Source organism: Chrysochloris asiatica, unplaced genomic scaffold (genome assembly GCF_000296735.1).
Source record: "Chrysochloris asiatica unplaced genomic scaffold, ChrAsi1.0 scaffold00031, whole genome shotgun sequence".
In the NCBI taxonomy this organism is placed as follows: Eukaryota; Metazoa; Chordata; class Mammalia; order Afrosoricida; family Chrysochloridae; genus Chrysochloris; species Chrysochloris asiatica.
Window position 1 is genome coordinate 13,605,874 of NW_006408549.1, and position 23,102 is coordinate 13,628,975.

Genomic DNA, 23,102 nt, shown 5'->3' on the forward strand with positions numbered 1-23,102 from the left:
TCTAGTCGAATGCTGATAATCCAGCAATCGAAGTTAGGTCAAATGGGTACTATCTGCAAGTTTGGGCATTCTTGTGCATCTCCGCCCACTTCGTATCAGCTGGATGCTTCACTTTCAGCTCTAACTCTGTGTGGCAAGATCATTGACCATGGGCTCAGGAGTTCCCAGGTCTCCCCAAACTTCTGACCAACCTGCCCTTCATTTTCTCTCTCTTATCTCAAGGTCAACAGGAGTCTATAGAACATGGTTAAACTCAGCCTATATATTCATAGCTGACTTTCCCCCACTTCCACTCATATGTAGACCAATGCGGTTACCAGAGAGCTTAGATGCCTGCTTGTGTGTTCCCTTTGAGTTTCAGTCTTGGGTGGGGGTTTGTCCTGAAGGAATTTCATTGCTTGCCTTGATGGCTCCCTGGTGAACACCTTGCTTGTTCTTGTAATAGCCACATAGACTGCCATTTTTGGTTTTTTCCTGCTGGTCTTTCTTTCAAGAAGTATCTTCTGTTTCTCTAGCTGCTCCAGGCTGGTCTGCATGTCCTTTCTAGTGGGAATGTACCAACTCAGGAAGTTCTGGATGGGGCTCAGGATTCCACCTAAGGTCCTATATACACTACAAAGGTTCTGCAAGCCTATTTCACTGGGCAAGTTCTATAACCCTTTTTAGGTATTACAATCAGTTATATGCTGAAAATGGGCTTACAAGCTTTCTGTTATGATGCTTCCCAGTATTCCTTTCTCAATTTTGTGTTTAATTTCTAGCAGTATAACCCCATGACAATTAGAAATGAATAATACATCAAGGCTGCCACAGAAACGGTCTGGTTCTCTAATCATGACATGAGCTGAGAGTTTAAGGACCTGGGCTTCTCATTTTCTTTCTGTAAGTGGTCCAGTACATTTAGAAGCATGCATCTGTACCCAAGTCCATATAGTAATTATCCCTGCCATAATAGTCAGGTAAGGGAGTCACAAATATCACAATCAACCACAGGTGATTACTGGAGTCATCAGGATGCTGTTGCATGTCATGGAATACTCTTATCCCATTTCCCATTCGTAAGGAACTCAGTGCTGCATCCAAGCCCAACACATGACCAAACTAATCATCCAATCCTGTCTTTGAGGATCTGCTTCCTGGGACCACTCATGATACAAGTTTCTGTTTCAGTCAGGAGTTGGTTAGAAGACAGACATTACACAATAGAACTTAGTATAAAGAGTTGTTATCTAGGAATAAAGTTGGAACCAACTGGGCAGCACTTAACAATAGCCAAGTCACTTGGTGAGAGTTACAGAGACTATAGCTAGAAGGACCATATCAAATAATTCATTGCACGGTAGAAGGTTGGGGTCTTTTAAAACTTAGAGACCTAGAGGAAGGGTCCTACAAAACTGAAACATGATATCTGGAGAAGAGGAATAAGCTGGCTGATTTATTTGAGCTTGAGGGGAGGGTCATGTCCACCTAGTGAGAGAGAGACACTTGCTAGCTAGTGCTCAAGTCTTCAATGAGAAGAGAAACAATAAAATTGGTTCTGACAAGTGTTGAAAACTGCAAACTGGATTTGCTTCTTGTTATGATAAGGAAGAGCTATCGTGGGTGAAGAAGCATTCCTGGGATGATTCTTAGAGAGACAACAAGCAGGTAGGAAACCTGCAGAAAGCAAACAGTTGACAACCAAGAAAGAGCAAGACCCTTCTTCCTCCTCCATCCTTGCAGGCTCCCTCTATCACCTCCTCTTAACCAGACATCAGTTGCAAAGCAGAATATGGTTTGCATAGTTCCAGCTCCTGCATCACAAAGTAGAGGAGAAAAGGTTGCATTTGTAGCTGAGAGTCAGTAACCTAATAACTATTATGTGTACCTTCAAATCTGATGTGAGCCAGAGGGCTCCTTAATGAGGTGGCATGATTCTGGAATAGCCCCAAAGTCTCCTGGAATAGTTTTATTTTCTTGGTTTCAGAGAAGGAGCACTTTCTTTGGATTAACTTAGACTACAGAAGTTGTATTCTCATAAGCAAATATTCCATAGCAGCCAAGGTCACTCTGCTCATTTTCCACACTCCCCATAAGCATCCTAATAGAAAATTAACCCTTCCTAGAGCTTTCCTTACAGATTCTTTCTTTATCCTTTTGTTATTTGTCCTACAATCATAATATTCAAAAATATCTCTAATTTTAATGCCACTTTTAAAATTGAATAAACTAGCATTGTCAAGGGCCTGAAGGGCTGAATATAAAAAATATGTTAGTGAGGTCATTGAATTAAACTGGAAAATATTGCCATTGGAGAGATTTATAAAGGGATAACAGATAATAAATGACCATTATTTAATAACAAGTAATCTAAAAGACTCTTCCAAAAGGAAGAATTATTGTGACTCATACTCTTAATATCTAATGTTCCTAAGTTTTAAGATTATGATAAGCTTTTATCCAAGGCAGACATTTAAAAGCATAGGATAAAAATAATTTGCTGAGAGAGGGGAAATAATGTTAAGTTGCTTGGCTGTCTTTTGAATCTTGGTTTTCCTTGCATACCATTATAAAATAGACACTTGAGGGGGAGAGAAAGGAAAAGCCAGAAATATCACCATAGAAAGCTTGTAAGTCCATCTTCTGCCTATAACTGATTGGAATACCTAAAATAGGGCTACAATGTTCCCAGTGGTGAAGGCTTCCTGTGGAGCCTCTGCATTACATATGACCATAGGTGGAATCCTGAATCCCATCCAGGATCTTCTGAGGTGGGAAATTTCCACTGGAAAGGACAAGCAGACCAGCTTGGAGCGGCTAGAAGAACAGAAGGTACTTTTGAAAGGAAGACTGACAGGAAAAATACAAAACAATAATAGCAGTCCAACTGACTACTACAGGAACAAGCAAGCTGCTCGCCCAGGAGACACCAAGGCAAGCGGTTGTGTCTCTTTAGGGCAAACCCCCTTCCAAGACTAAGACTCAATGGGAATACACAAGCAGACATGTGGACTGACTGGTGACCACGTTGGTACCAATAAGGGGACGCAAGGGAAAAACAGCAAGGAAGCTGCGAGCTAAGTCTTACTATGTTCAATAGACTCCTATGAACATGGGTGGAGATCTGGTTGGCCAGCAATATGGCAAGACCTGGGGACTCCTGGGCCCAGAGTCAGTGACATAGTTACAGAGGACTAGAGTGGAGAGTGAAGCATCCAGCTGATAAGAAGAGCGGGCATATGCACAAGAGCACCCACACTGGCAGATAATACCCACTTGACCTGGCTTCAATGGCTGGATGATCAGAACTCAACTAGAAGAAGAAAGAAGAGGGAAAAAAAGAGTAGTCAGATACAATTTGATGAACATGACTTACACCTATGTAGGCTGTAGCTCAAAAGAGGGAACAAATCTTTACAGCGAGGATCATTCCCACCCCCTTGATACACAGGGTAGAAGGTATGGGCAACTTAGGCATTGGCTTCCCAAAATGGGGGGGCTACAAAGGCAAGAAGTGACTGGCTTACATGCTTTCAAGAAGAAGCCTAGATCCAGAGGGTGTGGAGGAAGGTAGAATCTCCAGTGAGTAGTATCCAATCTATCTGGGTGGAACTGATGAAAGGAGATGGAGATAGCACTCATGAGCCATAATAGTGAATAATTGCTATCAGGACTGACTATGAGGGTTGGAAATTTTGCGCAAAATATCTAATGTTCCTAAGTTCTAAGATTATGATAAGCTTTTATCCAAGGCAGACATTTAAAAGTATAGGATAAAAATGATTGACTTTGCAGTGCAGGAGCGAAGGTCCCTGGGACCATCAAAGGAGAAGAGCGGAATGCGGGACGCTACCCAGAGAAACAGTGATGCCAGAGATGGAGGCAGAGACAATGATGATGACGTGGAGAAATGATGGAGCAGCTGGGGACTCTAGACCCAGAGAGGGAGAGGGGCTGTGTGCTAATGATCGGGGGCAGGCTTGCAGTGTATACCCTTTGGCTGGTTGATGATGCATGAAGGGGATAGTAACCATGGCAATGAAATATGATAGGATGAATGTAAGCTAACGTTCTCTCATGTAAACTATCACATAATTCACAATAAAACATTTTTAAAAAATGATTTGATGAATGTTTTAAAGTTAAAAGAGAAAGTGGACAAATCTAAGTTGCTACATAGTCTATGTTTACTGTAATAAATGTCTGGATTTACAAGTTCCTTATTAGAGGAGACAGAGCTTTAGGTGTAGGTTTCCTTAGAATAAAATCTGAATGATAGAGGCCCAAAGTACAAGAAATATTTGTTGTTAAGTGCCATCCAATTGGTACCGACTCATCATGACCTTTGATAAGGTTTCTAAGGAGCAGCTGGTGGTTTGAAACTGCCAGCTTTGTGCTTAGCAGTCTAGTGCTTATCCTACCACACGAGAAATACAGGAGTCTTCAAAAAGTTCATGAAAAATTTCCCTTATCTTTCAGTTCCATTTTTCCACTAACTTTTGATATCCCCTCATATGTCTAAATCAGCTTGTTGTTGTTGTTATGTGCTGTGAAGTCAGTTCCGACTCATAGCAACCCTGCACAGGGTTTCTGAGGCTGTAAATCATTACATGAGTAGAAAGCCTCATCTTTCTCCCGCGGAACAACTGGTAGTTTCGAACTGCTGACCTTGTGGTTTGCAGCCTGATTCATAACCACTATGCTACTAGAGTTCCTGAGGTTAGCAGCCCTTAAGTAATGGAGAGAAAATGGAAATGAAAGGCCCTGAAAGCACTATTTAGTGGAGTAATTAAGTTGCAACATCTGTCATTCTATTGATGTCTTGAATTGATTCCAGTTACCTGGTGCTTCTGGTCAATGTTTCCTAACTATGGCATTTCTCTCAATGCAGTTGGAGAGGACATTCTTCTATACAGAAGGGAACCCTTTTTTCAGTGAAATTGTACTCCACTGGTAAGATGCTAGCTCTCATAAGAGGACAGTGTTATGTTATGATGTTAGGTGCCATCAAGTCGGTTCCAACTCAGCATCCCTTATGCACAACAGAATGAAGCACTGCTTGTTCCTGCTCCATCCTTACAGTTGTTGTTATGTTTGAGCCCATTGTTGCTGCCACAGTGTCAATTCATCTCCTTGGGAGTCTTCCTCTCTTTTGGCTGACCCTCCACTCTACTAAACTAGATATCATTCTCCAGGGAATTTCCTGACACCATGTCCAAAGTATGTGAAACAAAGTTTCACCATCTTCACTTCAAGGAGCATTATAGCTGTTATTCTTCCAAGCCAAATTTTTATGTTCTCTGGCAGGCCCTGGTACTCTCAGTATTCTTCTCCAACACCATAACTCCAATGCATCAATTCTTATCCTATTCATTGTCAACTTTCACATGCATATGTGGTGATTAAAAATGCTATGGCTTGAGGCAGGCATGCTTTGTCCTCAAACTAACTTCTCTGCTCTTTAACACTTTAAAAAGGTCTTTTTTACAATATATTTGCCTAATGCAATATATCATTAGGCAAATTTGATTTTTTAAATGTTGCTTCTATTAGTATTGATTGTGGGTCCATGCAAAGTTAAGTCTTTGACAACTTCAGTCTTTTGTCCATTTATCATGATATTTATTGGTCCAATTGTGAAAGGTTTTGTTTTCCTTACACTGAGGTGCAATTCAAGCTGAAGACTGTAGTCTTTGATCTTCACCAGTATTTTAAGTCCTCTTCACTTCCAGCAAGCAGGATTATATCATCTGTATATCACAGGTTGGTAATGAGTCTTGTTCCAATCCTGATGCCACATTTCTCTTCATATAATTCTGCTTCTTGATTTATTTGCTCAGCATACACATTGAATAAGTATGGTGCAAGGACACAGCCCTGGCGCACACCTTTCATGATTTTAAACTATTCGATGGTCCCTTGTTCTGTTCAAAATGGCGGCCTCCTGGTTTATGAACATAAGCAAAATTAAGTGTTCTTAAATACTCATTCTTCACAATATTATTCATATTTTATTATGATCACACAGTTGAAAGTCTTTGCATAGTCAATAATGCACAGGTAAACTTCTTTCTGATTTTCTCTGCTTTTAGCCAGTATTCATCTGACAACAGCAATGCTATTCCTTGCTCCATGTCCTTATCTGAATCCAGCTTGAATTGCTGGCAGCTCCCTGTCGATGTGGCACTGTGGGTTAATGCGCTGTACTGCAAGGTCATTTGAACTGCAATGTCAGCATTTCAAGTTCACCAGCCTTGGAAACCCAGTACAGGGTCACTATGGGTTGGAACCGACTCAATGGCATTTTAGAACAGCAGCAACTCTGGTGATGCACTACTGCAATTATTTATGGATGATCTTTAGCAAAATTGGACTGATATGTGACATTAATGATATTGTTCAATGATTTTCAGTGTGGGCTGGGTCACCTTTCCTTGGAATGGGCACAAATATGTATCTCTTCCTATTGGTTGGATAGGTAACTGCCTTCCAAATTTCTTGCCATAGACAAGTGAGCGTCATTACATCAGTATTACTGCATCTAGTATTATTCTGTCAATTCCTGGAGCCCTGTTTTCTGCCAATAACTTCAGTGGAAGTTGGACTTCTTCCTTTAATACCACATACCATAAGTTCTTGATCATATACTGCCTCTTGAAATAGTTGAGCACCAACCAGTTCTTTTTGGTACAGTGACTCTACTTTTGATGCTTCCTGCATCATTCAATATTTTGCCCATAGTATCAATACTAGAAGTTGAGGCTCAAAATTTCCTTCAGTTCTTTTAGCTTGAGAAATGAAGAATGTTTGTCACTTTTGGTTTTTAACTCCAGGTCTGTGCACATTTCATTATAATAGTTGACTCTGTCTTCTCAAGCTGCCCTTCAAAATTTTCTGTTCACCTCTTGTACGTCCTCATTTTTTCCAGTTGGTTTAGCTTTTCTGTGTTTAAGAGCAAGCTTTAGAGTCTCTTCTAATATCCATTTTAGTGTTTTCTTTCTTTTCTTCTAAATGTCCTTTTACTTCCTTCGTGTGTGATTTTCTTGATGTCATCCCACAATTCTTCTGATTGGTCATTAGTGTTGTTGTTGTTAAGTGCTGTAGAGTTGGTTCTGACCCATAGTGACCCTGTATAGGGTTTCCAAGGAGAAGCTGGTGAGCTTGAACTGCTGACTTTGTAGTTCAAAGGGTTTTGCAGTCTGGTGCATTAACCCACAGTGCCACACCAGCATCCAATCTGTTATTGAAGTGGTCTCTAAATTCAGGGGAGATATATTCAAGGCTATAATTTAGCTCTCATGGACTCATTTTAATTTTCCTTCAACTTCATTCAAAACTTGCATATGAGCAATTGATGGTCTGTTCCGCAGTCAGCCCCTGGCCTTGTTTTGGCTGATGGTATTGAGCTTCTCCATCGCCTCTTCTCACAGATGTAGTCAACTTGATTCCCATGTATTCTGTCTGGTGGGGTCAACTTCTAAAGTCACCTTTTATGTTGCTTAAAAATGTATTGGCAGTCCATTTACATACAGTCAGTTGAGATTTAACAAAGGGCCAAAGTATATTAAATAGGGAAGAAATTGTCTCTTCCACAAATGATGCTGGAAAAACTGGAAATTCAATTGCAGAAAAATGAAACAAGACCCATATCTCACACCATATATGGAAACAAAGTCAACGTGGGATAAAGACCTAAATGTAAAACCTAGAACTGTATGAATCATAAATGAAAAATTAGGATCAAATTTAGGGACTCTAATACATATGGCATAAGTACACTACCAAACATTACCCACAAAACCCATAAACAGTAGAAGACAAAATAGATAACTAGGACCTTTTCAACATCAGGCACTTATGTGCTTCAAAAGATTTCGCCAAAAGAGTAAAAAGGGACCCCACAGATAGGGAAAAATTTCTTTGCCATAAATTGTCAGACAAGGGACTAATCTCTAAAATTTATAAACAACTACAACAACACCTCTGCAAGAAAAAGACAACCCAAATTTTATAAATGGGCACAGAGCATGAACAGACAGTTCACCAAGGAAGACATTCAAGCAGCTAACAAACTTGAAGAAATGTTCATTATCATTAGTCTTTAGAAAGATGAAAATCAAAACAATGTGATGTCATCTAACCCTGGTATTAATAACAAAGTTTAAAAAAACAACAGAAAACAACAAATGCTAGCAAGGGTGTTGAGATATTGGGACCCTCCTACATGGCTGGTGTAAAATGGTTTAACTACTGTAAAAAATGGTATGGCATTTCCTTAGAAAATGGGAAATAAAAATACCTTGTTGTTGTTGTTAGATGCCATAGAGTCGGTACCAACTCATAGCGACCCTGTGCACAGCAGAACGAAACACTGCCCAATCCCAGCAATCCCTCTACTTGATATCTAGTCACAAGATGTAAGGGCCATGGCACAAGTAGATATATGCATACCGATGTTCACTGCATCACTACTCACAATATCAAAAAGATGGAAGACAGTCTAAATGCTCATCAATGGAAGAATGGATAAAGAAACTTTGCTACATACACACAGTAGAGTACATTTAATACATTGAATAACAATGAATCTGTGAAACTCCTCATAACATGGATGAACCTAGAGGACATTATGCTGAGTAAAATTAGTCAATCACAAAAGGACAAATATTATATGAGAACAATGTTGTAAAAACTCAAGAAAAGCTTTTCACACAAAAAGACATCTTTGATGGTTACCAGGGGTGGAAGAGAAGGGAGATCAATTCACTGCCTAGAGGATAGACACATATAAGTTGGGTGATAGAGAGGACAATATACATGAAGAAGTAGGTTAGTAGAAGAAAGATGAAGACAGGTAACACAGGGAGATGTCCAAGGGCTAAAGGGGAAAAAGGTAAATAGTGGTATATACACAACTTTGGAACAGCAATGCTCTGTGGGTAAATACATGGCTGGAGACACAGGGTAAATGGGTATGGGAGGAAAAGTGGGTTGTACATATTCATATATTCATATATCCCACAAATCTGTAAGAGTTTGAAAGAGGATATTGGTACATGGGTATTCACGTTTCCTGCAAAAAGAACTATGAATGTGGTGAAGCATACAGTGAGTAAAATGATGAAAACTTAGATTTTATCAAAAATCTTAAGGCAATGAGTTGCTGGGCCTGAGGGATCAGGACCGTGATCAGTTGGCATAACATAGTCCACAAAGACAATGTTCTACATCGTACTTCGATGAGTAGTGTCTGTGTTCTTAAAAGCTCATGAGCAGTTATCTAAGTTGCAGCTATTGGTCTCTTCATGTGCAGAAGAAAGAAGAGTGATGAGAATTAAACAGGCTTGGAATCAATTAGTCTAATGGACTAATGAAACATGTGAACATCAGTCTCCATGACTCTAATATAAGTAGTGGTGCCCGGCTACCATTACCATGTGCCCTGAAAGGGATCACATTAGAAGATCCTGGAGAGAGCTTCAGAAAATGTAGAACAAAACTCACAATTATTTTAACAAAAAGAAAAGAAAAAAAGACTGATATTACTGCTCAGAAAGAGACTGGAGGAACCTGAAACTATGGCTGTTGACCACCCTTCAGATCTGAAAAGGAACTCAGTCTCATGACCCAACTTCCTGCCAAGCAGTAGATTGGTATATAGAAGGGACAACAATACTAGTAAGGTATACTTACTATGAATGATGGAACAGTCAGTTATTCCAAATTAAAATCAAAAGGGCAACGTTTAACAAATAAGGACAAATTTGAAAATGGATGGGAAGGTAGGTGGAATGGAAATAGGAATCACAGGGGAGAAGCAGGATAACTGTTGTTCCACGGAGGGAATTGCAATCATTGAGATGAAGGAATGTGTCTAATTTGTTCAATATAAAACCGTCACTAGATTTATAATAAAAAGGTGTTTTGTTTTGTTTTTAAAAGGAAAAAGAGTACATGAGATTCAGGAATTAAAAAAAAAAATTACATTTGTAATGAATAAGTCTTCATCTTGCAAAATTCTATCATACAATCTCCAGCAGTGCTTCTATCACAAATGTCATGTTTTCTAACTACTAAGCCTTTGTTTTTGTTTCTAGTTTTAACATTTCAGTCACCAGTAATTATCATGCGTCTTGATTTGATCAATTTCATGTTGAAGAAGTTGGTAGAATTATTCAGTTTCATTATCATTGATTTTAGTGGGTGTTGCATAAGTAATAGTAATAATATTATTATTAATTGGCTTTCCTTGTAGGTGTATGGATATTATCCGATCACAGACAGCATCAAGATAGATCTTTAAATGCTCTTTTTGACAATAATGCAATACCAATTCCTCTTCAATTTGTACTTCTTGGTATAATAAACCAAATGGTTGTTTGATTCAAAATGGCCAACACCAGTCCATTTCAACTCACTAATGCCTAGGATATCATTCTTTCTGTGTTCCATTTATTTTTGACAACTTCCATTTTTCCTTGATTCATACTTTGTACTTTTCATGTTCTAATTATTAATGGATGTTGCAGCTGTTTCTCCTCATTTTGAGTTGTGTCTCATCAACTAAAATAGATCTTTAAAGTTTTGCTCCATTCATCTCATTATGGTCATATTTACTTTGAGGAGGCCACACTTTCCTAGTTGTATTTTGAGTGTATTCCAGTGTGAGAGGCTCGTCTTCTGGCATTGTATCTGGCAATGTTCTGATGCTATTCATATGGTTTTCAATGGCTAATCATTCAGAAGTGGTCCACCTTTCCTTCTTCATAGTCTGTCTTAGTCTGGAAAACTTCTGATCTCTTGAGTAGTGCTTAGGCCATCTAATCTTTTCTAGAACCTTTTCTTTTAGTCTGGAAGCTCTGCTGAAACCTGGGTGAGCCTGCTGGTATTTAAAATAATGGTGGCAAAGCTTCCAACATCACAGAAGCACACAAACCATCACAGTATGACAAACTAACTGACCAATAGTGAAGGAGGAAAGTAGAGATAATATATTTAATATTATTTTTCCAAGAGAAACAGATGCATTTGTTAAATTTTGATGATGTACCTATTCCTTCCTTCCTTCATTATTTATTGAGCATCTTTTGTGAACCAGGCACTAACTACATCAAGTGCTGGTGAATCAGTCATGAACAACCAGACATGACCCAGGCCATATGACGTCTCCCATCTTAGAATTCTCTCCCTTGAAGTCCCTTGTTCCCCAAAGAGTAGATCAGAAGTTTTTCTTTTTGGACGAATTAAAAAATTATATACTACAAATCTTAAAGGAAAATTTCACAGGATTCTGTTGGTTCTGATACATTTCAAGTGCTTTTAAGACCACCTATTGACATTTTCTAAGGTAATTTCTCTGAGCAAAGCATTTGTTCATTAGAGTGGGTAACTTTTACTATCTTCTTATATTGTTGGTATATATAGCCTCCTCACCTCCCCACCAATACACATTATTTATGACATTTTATCTTACCTTTATGTTTCTTTTACATCATAGGGTAAGATGGAGATCTGTGGGTTAAAAGAGAACAGCTTGATGTTACTTTATAAATCAAGTAGTAGGCAAGAGAGGAAACTAACTTTTTGAGGCTAGCTATTGCTAACAATTATTAAAAACAATTTACAGTAGAACCTGTAAAAGCCTGTCAGAGAAGAAAAATGCAAATGTTTTCGATTTAAACAAGTGGTAGGAAAGTAATAAGATTGCATCCTATCAAAGGCTGAAAACTTTCGAGAACTGAAAACATAAGGTAGGCCCACTGATTCCTTGTTCTCACAGTTTTCACTGTCTGTCAGGATACATCACTTCATATCAATCAATGGGCTAGATTCTTGCTTATTTGTCTTAAGTTTCTAGTGAGGTATCTTAATTTTCCAGGATAATTCAGTTGAGTTCTAATAAGGTAATCTGCAAATTGTAATGGCTCAAAGTATATTTTCGAATGTTTTTTCCATGCTTTTAATCATTGCTCTACAGTCACTCTGGATCAACTTCAAATTCTTTCAAAGATTTCAAGCTATTTTTATAATTTAAAACGTTTTTTTCATGTTCAGTGTTTGGCAATGTTTGGGATAATCCTCCCAGTAAAGTGAACACGGTGTAATTTCTACGTGGCCTCTTTTAGAACCTTGGCTGCTGCAGGCATTTATTTTATTATGAATCATTTGCAAATCTGAAAAAAAAAATTCTACATGATTAACTCTGAGGATGCCAGGTGGTAGGAAGGATATGGATTCTAAACATACAATGTGCTATGCTCGAAATCATTTAAAGTGTCAGAGTTCAGATCTAATCTAGTTAGAAACTGTCTTTTCCAAAAATAGCTCTTTTCACGATTAGCTATTTTGATTGTGTTTTACAGTGTCACACAAATCTTTTGAGAAAGTAGTTCTCTTGTGTATTGTTTAGGCCATTTAACCCTTTCTAGGTGTTCTAAGACAATACTTTAACTTGCATGGGCCTTTTAGGCCTACTACAATTGCGATAGATTCAGAAGGTACTAGGAGCTCTAGTGGTAGTGTGGACTCTGATGGTGCTTTGAGCTTCTAACCATACTCGGGGCCCTGGTGGCGCTGAGTCTTGGTGGTACTATGGGCTGCTAATCATAAGGTTGGCAGTTCAAACCCACTAGTCACTCCACAGGAAAAAATGTGGTTATATGCTCCAATAAAGATTTACAAACTCTATGACGTCACTATGACGCGGAATCAACTCCATTTCAGTGGGTTTGGTTTTTGGTTTTGTTTTAAGAAGACAGTAGGCAGTCCCTTTTGGGAATTCATTCCAGAGTGTTATATCAGAATTCATTTCTTCAATTTAGGAACAAATATACCCTTGATTCCAAATCTGGATTTCTACCCTTTGTTGTTGTTATGTGCCGTGGAGTCGGTTCCGACTCATAATGACCCTGTACAGGGTTTCTGAAGCTGTAAATCTTTACGGGAACAGAAAGCCTCTTTTTCTCCCGCGAAGCAGCTGGTAGTTTCGAACTGCTGACCTTGAGGTTAGCAGCCCCATTAGTAATGAGTTCGCTACCAGAGCCTTACCCACTGCCTTGCTGACATTCTAAACTGCTGTTGCATAAATTCACAGAGATCCTTCAAAAAGATTGTGGAAAAATGGAGAAATCTTTTATAGTGGAATTTCCCCATAAACTCTTTGAAGACCCCTATTACATAACAGAGTTGAGCTGCTCCAGTGTTGTTGTTGCTAAGTGCTGTTGAGTCAGTTCTGACCCACAGTGACCCTGTATAAGGTTTCCAAGGAGCAGCTGGTGAGCTTGACCACCGCCCTTGTGGTTCAGACAGACTTTGCATTCCAGTGCATTAACCCACAGTGCCACACTGGAACTCTAGAGCTGATCCATAGGGTTTCCAAATCAATAAATCTTTCCTAAAGCAGATTACCTAATTTTTCTCCCACAAAGCAGCTGTGCCACCAGTTCTCCTTTAGTTGACATAAAACCACTGCCCTAGAGTTGGAGCTGATTCATAGTGACCCTATATAAGGTTTCTGAGGTCATATGTCTTTATGGGAGCAGAAAGCCTCATCTTTCTCCCTCTGAGCAGATGTCTGGATTGAACCACTGGCCTTGAGGTTAGCAGCCTAGTATTTAACCAACTGTGGCACCAGATTTCTTTCTATTCACATCATAGAGGTTAGTATTTGTAACACATAGGATCATTATAACAGATCATGATATTGAAGATAATTACATAATACTGAATATCATAGCCTAGCCAAGTTGACACCTATTTTGGGGAGATTCAGTTTAATACTTACCATACTACCTTTTGTTGTTGTTGTTGTTGTTATAAGGTGCCATTGAGTCAATTTTGACTCATAGCAACCCTGTATACAACAGAAGGAAACACTGTCTGGTTTGCACCATCCTCACAACGATTGTTATGTCTGAGCCATGGCTGTAGTCATTGCGCTAACTCATCCCATTGAGGACCTCCCTCTACTTTGTTAAGCATGATGTCCTTTTCCAGGGACTCGTGTCTCCTGATAACATGTCCAAAGTACATGAGACGAAGTCTCACCATCCTTTCTATGAGAAGCATTCTCGCTGTACTTCCTCCAGTACAGACTTGGTTGTTCTTCTCGCTGTCCAGGGTATATTCAATATTCTTCCCCAACACCAGACTTTAAATGCTTCAATTCTCAGATTTTCCTAAGGGTTTCCAAGACTAAATATTTTGGGGAACAGACAGCCTCATCTTTCTACTGTGGAGTAGCTGCAGGGTTTGAACCACCGACCTTGCAGCCCAGTATCTAATTCACAGCACCACTGGTTCCTTTATGCAGTGCTTCTGTAACAGAAATACCGCAAATGGATGGCTTTAACCAGCAGAAATTTATTCTCTGACATTTTAGGAGGCTAAAAGTCTAAATTTAGCCAGCTCTAGGGGAAGGCTTTCTCTTTCTTTTGGCTCTATGGGAAAGTTCTTGTCTCCTTTCAACAGCATCCAAGCATTCCTTGTGTCTTAGGAATCACCATGTTTCTAGATCTTCTGCTGAGTCTAGGAGCTTCACATTAGAGGGACATGGGTCCTGCTTCTGGCCCCTCTTTTTTTTTTTTTTTAATTCTATAAACTTGTTTTAATTTATAACTTTGAAAACGTAAAATATATTCAAAGTAATTTTAAGACATTGTCCAAGATTTATAGTTTGATTATTCTAGTTGAAACATACAATTGTTTTACACAATAAAAGAGATAATGGACGTAAGAATAATTCGGAAAAAAATTGGAATTTCACGCTTGATTAGTACATAAATCTGTGAGAAAATAGGACAATATTGAGGAACGCATGAAAACATGCATGTAAATGTAAAATGATCTATAAATTTAAAGAACAAAAATACATTACTCTTAGCTGGAACAGTATTAATCAATGGTTAATTGTTTAATCTGGTGTTGACAGTGTTCCACTGCTATTCATAAGTTTTTGTGTTTTTTTTTAAAGTTTTTATTGTGACTTGAGAGAAAGATTATGGAGCAGATCATCACTTCTACATTAAACAAATCACTTTGTTCAATTACAATGGTTACAATCCCCTCCATGTACCATCAGACAACAATATTTCTCTCTATTCATTTTAGCTCTTTTTTAAAAACACTCAGGCATATATAATAATTTACACCACCAAAGGGCACATTCTGCAAGTCTGCCTCCTGGCTGCCAGCTCTCAGTCCCTCTCTTTCCATGAATCCAGAGTCCTCAGCTGCTCCCTCTCTCCATGTCTCCATGTCCTCATCTCTGCCTCCATCTCTGGTGTTGCTGCTTCTCTGGATAAGTTCCCACATTCTGCTTGTGCTCTTCTTCCTTGATGATCATAGGGTCTTCTGTTTCTGGACTGTAAGATTAACTACTTCCCCGTTTTTGTTATAAAACTTCTACCTTTACAATGTGACAGTTGTAATTAATTAGTCATGATAACAATTACTAATGAATAATAAGAATCCTATCCGAATCTCTTTTTATCAGGCCCTTCTAGACAAGATGAAAGCTTTACAGTGGGGACTCCATCTTCCCCCACCCACTCTTAAATTAAACTCCCTCTTGAAACCTTGTAAGACAGTCACTTCAAGCCTTTATCACCTGCTTGTTTTAGGTAGCCAATGTCTAAGTTGCCTGTCTGTATCTACCCAGTTTATAGAGGGGATGGCATTGATACTTGATGTGAAGACTCCTTCCATCTCTGTTGGTATTTTGAGCTACAGACTGCAAAGCCATTTGAACTGAAAGGTTGGTGATTCAAGCTCACCAGCTGCTCCTTAGAAACCTTATACAGGGTGATTTATAAGTTGGAATTGACTCGATGGCACTTTACAACAACAACAACCTCCATGAGTATAGGTCAAGTTCATCAAATTGTAGCAATTTACCCTCATTTTCTTTATAAAAAATTGTTTTGTTTTGTTTTGTTGTTGTTGTTGTTATTTTAACTTCCTCTAGTCGAGTTCTGATAATCAAGCCATCAAGGCTAAGTCAAGTGGGTACTATCTACAAGCTGTGGCCCTTCTTTTTTGATGGTAGTAGATTCCTCTGATCTCTGTTCACTTGTTTCACAGTCCAGCTTTTTATATCTCAAAGAGATTGACTGAAGATATTATCTAATCCTGTGGATTATATCCTATAGTTCTGGTGTGGCACTGTAGGTTAAGTACTGGACTGCAAGGTCGGTTTGAACCACAAGGTCAGCAGTCCAAACTCAGCAGCACCTCCTTAGAAACCCTATAGAGGGTCACTAAGAGTCAGAAAAGACTCCACAGCACTTAACAACAACAGCAACACTAACATTACTGTCACTAGCCTGGCTTCATTTACGTCCTAGAGGTTAGGATTTACAGCATTTACGGTACTAATTGCATCAGATCACAAAATGGAAGACAATTGCATAATGCTGAGACTTATGGCCTAAACGTGTGGACACATATTTTGGGGGAAACACAATTCAATCCAGGTTTTAGTAAAGGGAAACTATGCCATTGGGGTAGGTCTAGTCCAACATGATTTCGATTCTATCAGAATTGTTAGACTAACCGGAAATTCCTAAAACCAAACAATAACAAAAAATCCAGAACTACTGGATTGGTTTAGACTGGAGAACTCCTGAGACTAGTGTCCTGAGAGACTCTTCAAACCTTGAACCATAATTGATCCTTAAGGTCACTTTTTAGCTAAACAATAAATTGGCTAAAAATAACAAGTATCATCTGTAAGTACTATGCTCCTTTAATAAAATCACCTCCAACCAAACAGTCAACAATCACTTTAAAACAAAGATGAGAATGTAAAGGGGCAGGGAATCTAGTTGAATGGAAATAGAACCATTTTGTGAAGAATGTAACCAACGTCAATGAACAACGTGTGTAGAAATTGTTGAATGGGAACCTAAACTGTTGTGTAAACCTTCACCAAAATACAATTAAATGTTATTTTTAAAATAAATGATTTTATTTTACAAGACAGTCTCAAGTGTGTATATGTCACAAAACTAGGAAAAATTGGCTAATTTTGAAATTATAAATTAAAGAGCTTGGGAAAACTTCAGTAATTTCTACTTTACTTCAGTTGTTAATATGCTCTATAATCTAACCAGCCATTATATCTCTGAAAGTCTGACTCACTAACTAATATCTTTCCAGCGGAACTCCCACCTCCATATACAGCCATTGCCAGTCCAGATGCCAATGGTATTCCAGTAATTAACTGCCGTGTGTGCCAGTCTCTGATCAATTTGGATGGCAAGCTTCACCAGCATGTGGTTAAGTGTACAGTATGCAATGAAGCTACAGTAAGTAGAGTTTTCCATTAATAAAAGCATAAACGATCTGATATCTTTTATTTGAAGTACCTCAGTAGAATGTTACTTAAAAGTTATCTTTTTTTTTTTTTTTTTTACCCTTTCTCACATCTCTCACTGTCTTTAAGAAAATTTCACCATTAATTTAAATATAATGTTGCTTGGCTCTTTATTTTCTAAAAATGAGATGGATGATAATGGGCAGTTATTTATAATTATCTTCAGTGTCTGGCCACATCATAAGTAAGTTCTTTCTGATTCTCACTTAAAAAAACATGTACTAAACTTAAGTAAAAGTGTAGACTTTGTCCATAGTATGTGAAAAATTGTTTAAATTTGTATGATGTCAGTTTGTTCTTTCTGACTTTTGTGAACACATTTATTACTGACATGTCCTGGTGTGGCACTGTAAGATAAGCACTTGAATGCAAGGTCTGTTTGAACTGCAAGGTTGGCAGTTCAAACTTACCAGCCACTTCTCAGAAATCCTATGTAGGGTTCTTCTAGGTCAGAACTGACTTGATGGCACTTAACAACAACAATGCTAGAGTGGAGTCCTGGTTTGGTGCTTTAGGATAAGCACTGCACTGCAAGGTGGGTTTGAACTGCAAGGTTGATGGTTCAAACTCACTGGCCGCTCCTTGCAAACCCTATGCAGGGTTGCTATGGGTCGGAACTAATTGGATAGCATTAATGACATGCTAGACTGGTCACAAATAGCTTGTTATTTTACTCTATTTACTTTGTAATCATTTAGTAAAATATTCAAAATTTTTTTTTAACTGACATTATATCCTATCACCTTGGGAACAGCAGTTATATTTTAAATCAAATATTTATATTTTCAAATAATAAAGTGGTAAAGTGTGCACTCCTTTACGTGAAATGTATTTCTGAAGGTTCAATCCCTCTCAAAATTTACAGTTATATATGAATTCAGTCTTTGGTATCTGTATTTTTTTATTCTGGAGTCCTGGTGTGACACTGGACTGCTAACTGAAAGGTTGACTGTTCAAACCCACCAACTGCTCCTTGGAAACCCTATACAGGGTCTCTGTGAGTTGAAATGGACTCAACAGCCCTTAAGAACAACAGCATTTCTAGCTAAGAACCATAAACATGGATATTGGGCTTTCTAGATATTTAATTGTTTTATTGTAATAAAAATAGAACAAAACATAAACCAGGTCCACATTTTTTCATATATAGTTCAGTGACATTTATTACATTCATCCTGCTGTGCAGCCATCATCACCCTATTTTCAAATTATTCTACCACCATTGTAGAAACAATGGTTCAAACCCACTAGCTGCTTCTTAGAAACCCTATCTACATAGGGTCGCTATAACTTGGAACCGACTTGACAGTACTTCACAACAACTTTATAGAAAATCAGTGCCCCCTAACCAATGACTCCCCTTTTACCCTCCCTCCCACTCCTGGTAACCACTAGGAAACTTGGGTCTGTGTACATTTGTCTGTTTAAGACATGGACTTTATAATGGTAAATAAAAAAAGTATTGCTACTAGAGTTCCAGTTTATTTATATCTGCGTTTATTACAAACCAAATGTGTTTAAATATGTCTTTGCCATCAATGGATGACTGTAGGTAAGTACTCTCGGTACTACATTTGTCAACAAAAGAGGTCTGCTCAAAACAATGGCTCCCAAGAGAATCTGCTCAGCCAGTTAAATTCAAGGCATAGAAGTCAGCTCAGAAGATTATGGTGACTGTTTTGGGGACTCCCAAAACAATAATGTTGATAGACTTTCTAGAATAATACAGGAAAATCCTGGGAGCTTATTATGAAGAGTTTTTGGTGTTTTTTTTTTATTGAAAACTGCATTGGTGCAAAAAAAAAAAAAAAAAAAAAAACCACCAGGAAAGTTGCACCATGCAATTTTGTTTTCTGTCACGCCAGTGTACCTGCTCATCTTTGAGAGTAGCAAGTGCTGTTCTAAGATAATTTCATTGGGAAGCTTTACCTCATCCACACTACATCCCTAACCTTACCCCTTCAGACTTCTTTTTGTTCCCCAACCTCAAAAACATTGAAAAGAAACACAATTTGAATCCCTCAAGGATGCCAAAACTACCATTTTGATATCGGGTAACTGAAAGAATGCAGAATTCTTCAGGGAAAGGTTAGAGAGATGGAAACACTGTTCAAGAGTGTATATAGCTAAATGGCGTATATGTTGAGAAACAAGAGCATCATATTTTGATATTTTTCATTAATAAAGTTTTCTATGGACTCCCGGTGTGGTGCTGTCGGATCAGCACTGGACAGTGAACCACGAGGTCAGCAATTCAAACCCACCAACTGCTCCTTGGAAACCTTATACAGGGTCACTATGAGTCGGAACCGACTTGGCAGCACGTAACAACATGACTTGGTAGTAATACTCTTTGATTTATCCTGTGTTTTATAGGAAAGTCATCAAATAAAACCTAAGTCATTAAATTATATATTACATTATAAATATTTTATTCTGTAAAGGACATCATTTAGAGAAGAACTTTATGATACAAATAGGTGACTCCTACAAACCCAGCTATTTTTTTTTTTTAACTTGCACGCTCTAGTAAATTTAATTAGCTTTAACTTTCTCACTACTCTTTCCACAGTTGGCAAGAAAATAAGTTGTTATGACCTATACATATGGATGTAGCTCAAAATACCAACTGAGAGGGAAGATGTGATTGATACTTTACATCAACTATCAATCCTATCCCCTCTGTATACAGGGTTGATAGGGATGGGCAACTTAGACAATGGCTACATAAAATGGGGGGAGGGGCTTACAAGTTTTCAAGAGGGTGTTTAGTTTCAGAGTGTATGGGGCAATGTAGAATCCCTACTGAATAGTTTACATCTTGTCTAGATGGGTCTGGTGAAAGGAGATGGGAAAAAGATTCTTATGATTCAATAGTGAGCAATAGTTATCATAACTAATTGTGATTGTTACAACTATGAAGATAGAAGTTTTGCAACATGAAGGAGGGAGTAGTTAATTCATCATTCCAGGAACAGAGGACCCTAGGACCATCAAGGGAGAAGAGCATGAGCAGAATATGGGACCCTATCCAGAGAAGCAGCAACACCAGAGATGGAGGCAGAGATGATGACATGGAGAAACGGAGCATCTGAGGACTCTAGACTCATGGAAAGAGAAAGGTTGTGTGCTGGCGGCCTGGAAGCAGACTTGTAGAATGTGCCCTTTGGTTGTTTAAATGATTATATTTTCCTAAGTGTTTTTGTGTACATCCAAAACAAAAACAAAAAAACAGAGGGAACAGAAGCAAATACTGTTGAATGATGATGCGTGGAGGGGATTGTAATCATAGCAATGAAACGAAGTATGATAGGATGTGTGCAAACTGATGTTCTCCTATGTAAATTATCACTCAATTCACAATGAAAACTTTTTTTTTAAAGAGAAAAGAATAAGTTGTTAAACATAAATAGCAATTAGAAACATACTAGTACAAGAAAGTTTCTTTGGATTTGATATTGGTGCTCATTTCTTCATCTATTCCTCTGTACATAACAAGTTTTTGTTCTTCAGTGAATATTAAACAGGAATTTTAAAGATTAATGTTTACAACTGAAGTAAGCAAGGATTGGTTAACACTGAGTGGATTGTGACTCATGGTGACCTTGGGTATTTCTGAAGAGCTGTGCGCCATACAATTCTAAACAACTGTTAGCTTTCAAAAGGAGATCACCAGACTTACTCTGTGGAGGTGCGTCTGTACAGATGAGAACCACCCACTGTTGGTTGGTTTTTGAGTACTTACTCATTTGTATAAACCAGGGCAGAGTAGGGCTTTCATGCAGTAGTCTCAAAACCACTGTGACTTAAGCCAACAAGAGCAATCTGGCTGCTTAGAAGTGATGAGCTCATACAGAATCAACGTGTGTGTGTACATACAGGGGTTTGGCTACTTAAATAAAGTACTTGTAAATTATGCTTAAAATTTCATATTTTGGCTGCTCTTGTGAGGAGTAAAGAAATATAAATATTTGTGAAGCTTCTACAGAAAATGAATAGTATTTAAACAGAGGAGGAGAACACTGGGAATTATTTGAGGAATGCTTAAACAGATAACAACTGGCTAATGTTTAAAAGGACTTCTGATGTGATGTAAACTCCTGGTATGGTGCTTTAGGATCAGCATCACAGGCTGGCAATTCAAACTCACCAGTCAGTCACTCCTTGGATAACCTACACAGGGTTGTATGAGTCAGAACCAACTTGATGACACTGAACAACAGCAATGTTTAAAATGTAATATACACTGAAATTGATTTATTTAAGAAATAGTAGAAAACTAGGAAAAGCACTCTTGTAGTGTAGTGTTACAAATTGGGCTGCTAACCTCAAGGTCAGCAGTTTGAAACTACAAGCCATTCCATGGGAGTAAGATTATGTTTTCTGCTCCCATAATGATTTACAGCCTCAAAACCCCTATACAGGGTCGCTATGAGTTGGATCCGACTACACGTTACATAACCACCACCACCAGACAACTAGGAGCATCTCTGGGAAAGTTCTAGGTAGGAAGGAACTGATATATTGGACCAGGGTCCCACAGAGCAGTTCCCTGTGTTCAAAATCACTATCCCCTGTTCAGTTTTACTGTGATTCACTTGCCTCATGTCGTTGAAACCAGGGTTTCAATGTATCTATCCTCCTAAGACCCAGAGAGGGCAGCTGGTAATTAGTGGAGTAGGAGACCTGCTAGCATTGTAGAGTATGAACTGAGCTGCTAACTGCAAGCTCAGCAGTTTAAATCTACCAGTTGCTCCTTGGGGGGAAAAAATGAAGTTTTCTACTCCCATACAGATTTGCAGCCTTGGAAACACTATATAGGGTCACCATGAGTTGGAAGTGACTCAACGGCACACACCCACCATCTTCCTGAGAAGCCACACTGGGAGCAAAAGTAAGATTTTATGATTGTGTTTTGTCAAAAAAAGAGAAGGAATTGTTAGTAATGATTTGGTAATACAAAATTTAAGATTAAGGAAGAAAGAATTTCTTAGGTAAGATAATGGAAAACTTAAGTTCTGGAGAAAGAATATTTGACTGTGTAGCTTATGAAGCTGAGTTTTGTAAACCGATAGATTGGAATTCAAGTCCTCGCTCTGTCATTTATTTAGTAGCAGTATTTCCTGGAGGACTGGCCTCTAAACTAGAATTTCCTCATATAAAAAGATACAACCATAGGGTTGCTATTGAGATTATAGAGAGAGAGTGCCCAACACAGTTCCTGGCAAAACAAGTTTACGTTTTCAAGTAAAAACATTAAGACATAGTCATAATGATAGTATCTTCCCCTCTTCCCATCTCCTCATTTCTCTGTAGTCCAGGCACCACATGGCCTAGACTGTCACTGAAGACCAGAGTTTGAGAAGTAGTTCAATTACCGTGTCATGAGAAAACTGGGATCTAGAAGTGAGATAAAAATAAATTGTAAAAAACAAATCCTAACAGACATTTAATTAGTGGTAACATTCAGATACATAGAACTTAACCCAAATCCTGTACTACAGTTATCCAGTCTGATGCTTATAAATTTTAAATATTCACATTTTTAGAAATCTTTAATGTAATTAAATAGATTAATGATTATAGCTTAATGAAAAGTTACATGCTAACTTTTTTCTTTTCTTTTTAAAGTTTATATTGTGATTTGAATGATAGTTTATGTGGGGGAACATCAGTTCCTTTCATTGCAATGATTATAATCTCCTGCATGCGTCATCATTCAACAGTATTTGCTTCTATTCCCTCTGTG

General features: G+C 38.3%; 1 protein-coding gene across 1 annotated transcript in view; it reads left to right on the plus strand.

Moving 5' to 3' along the window:
- Positions 1-23,102, plus strand: part of TMEM55A (transmembrane protein 55A) — an 86,027-nt gene that overhangs the window by 35,838 nt on the left and 27,087 nt on the right. Inside the window, exon 2 of the mRNA XM_006859225.1 lies at positions 17,137-17,285. Within this exon, the coding sequence (XP_006859287.1) occupies positions 17,137-17,285 (149 nt within the window). The remainder of the gene's footprint in view (positions 1-17,136; positions 17,286-23,102) is intronic.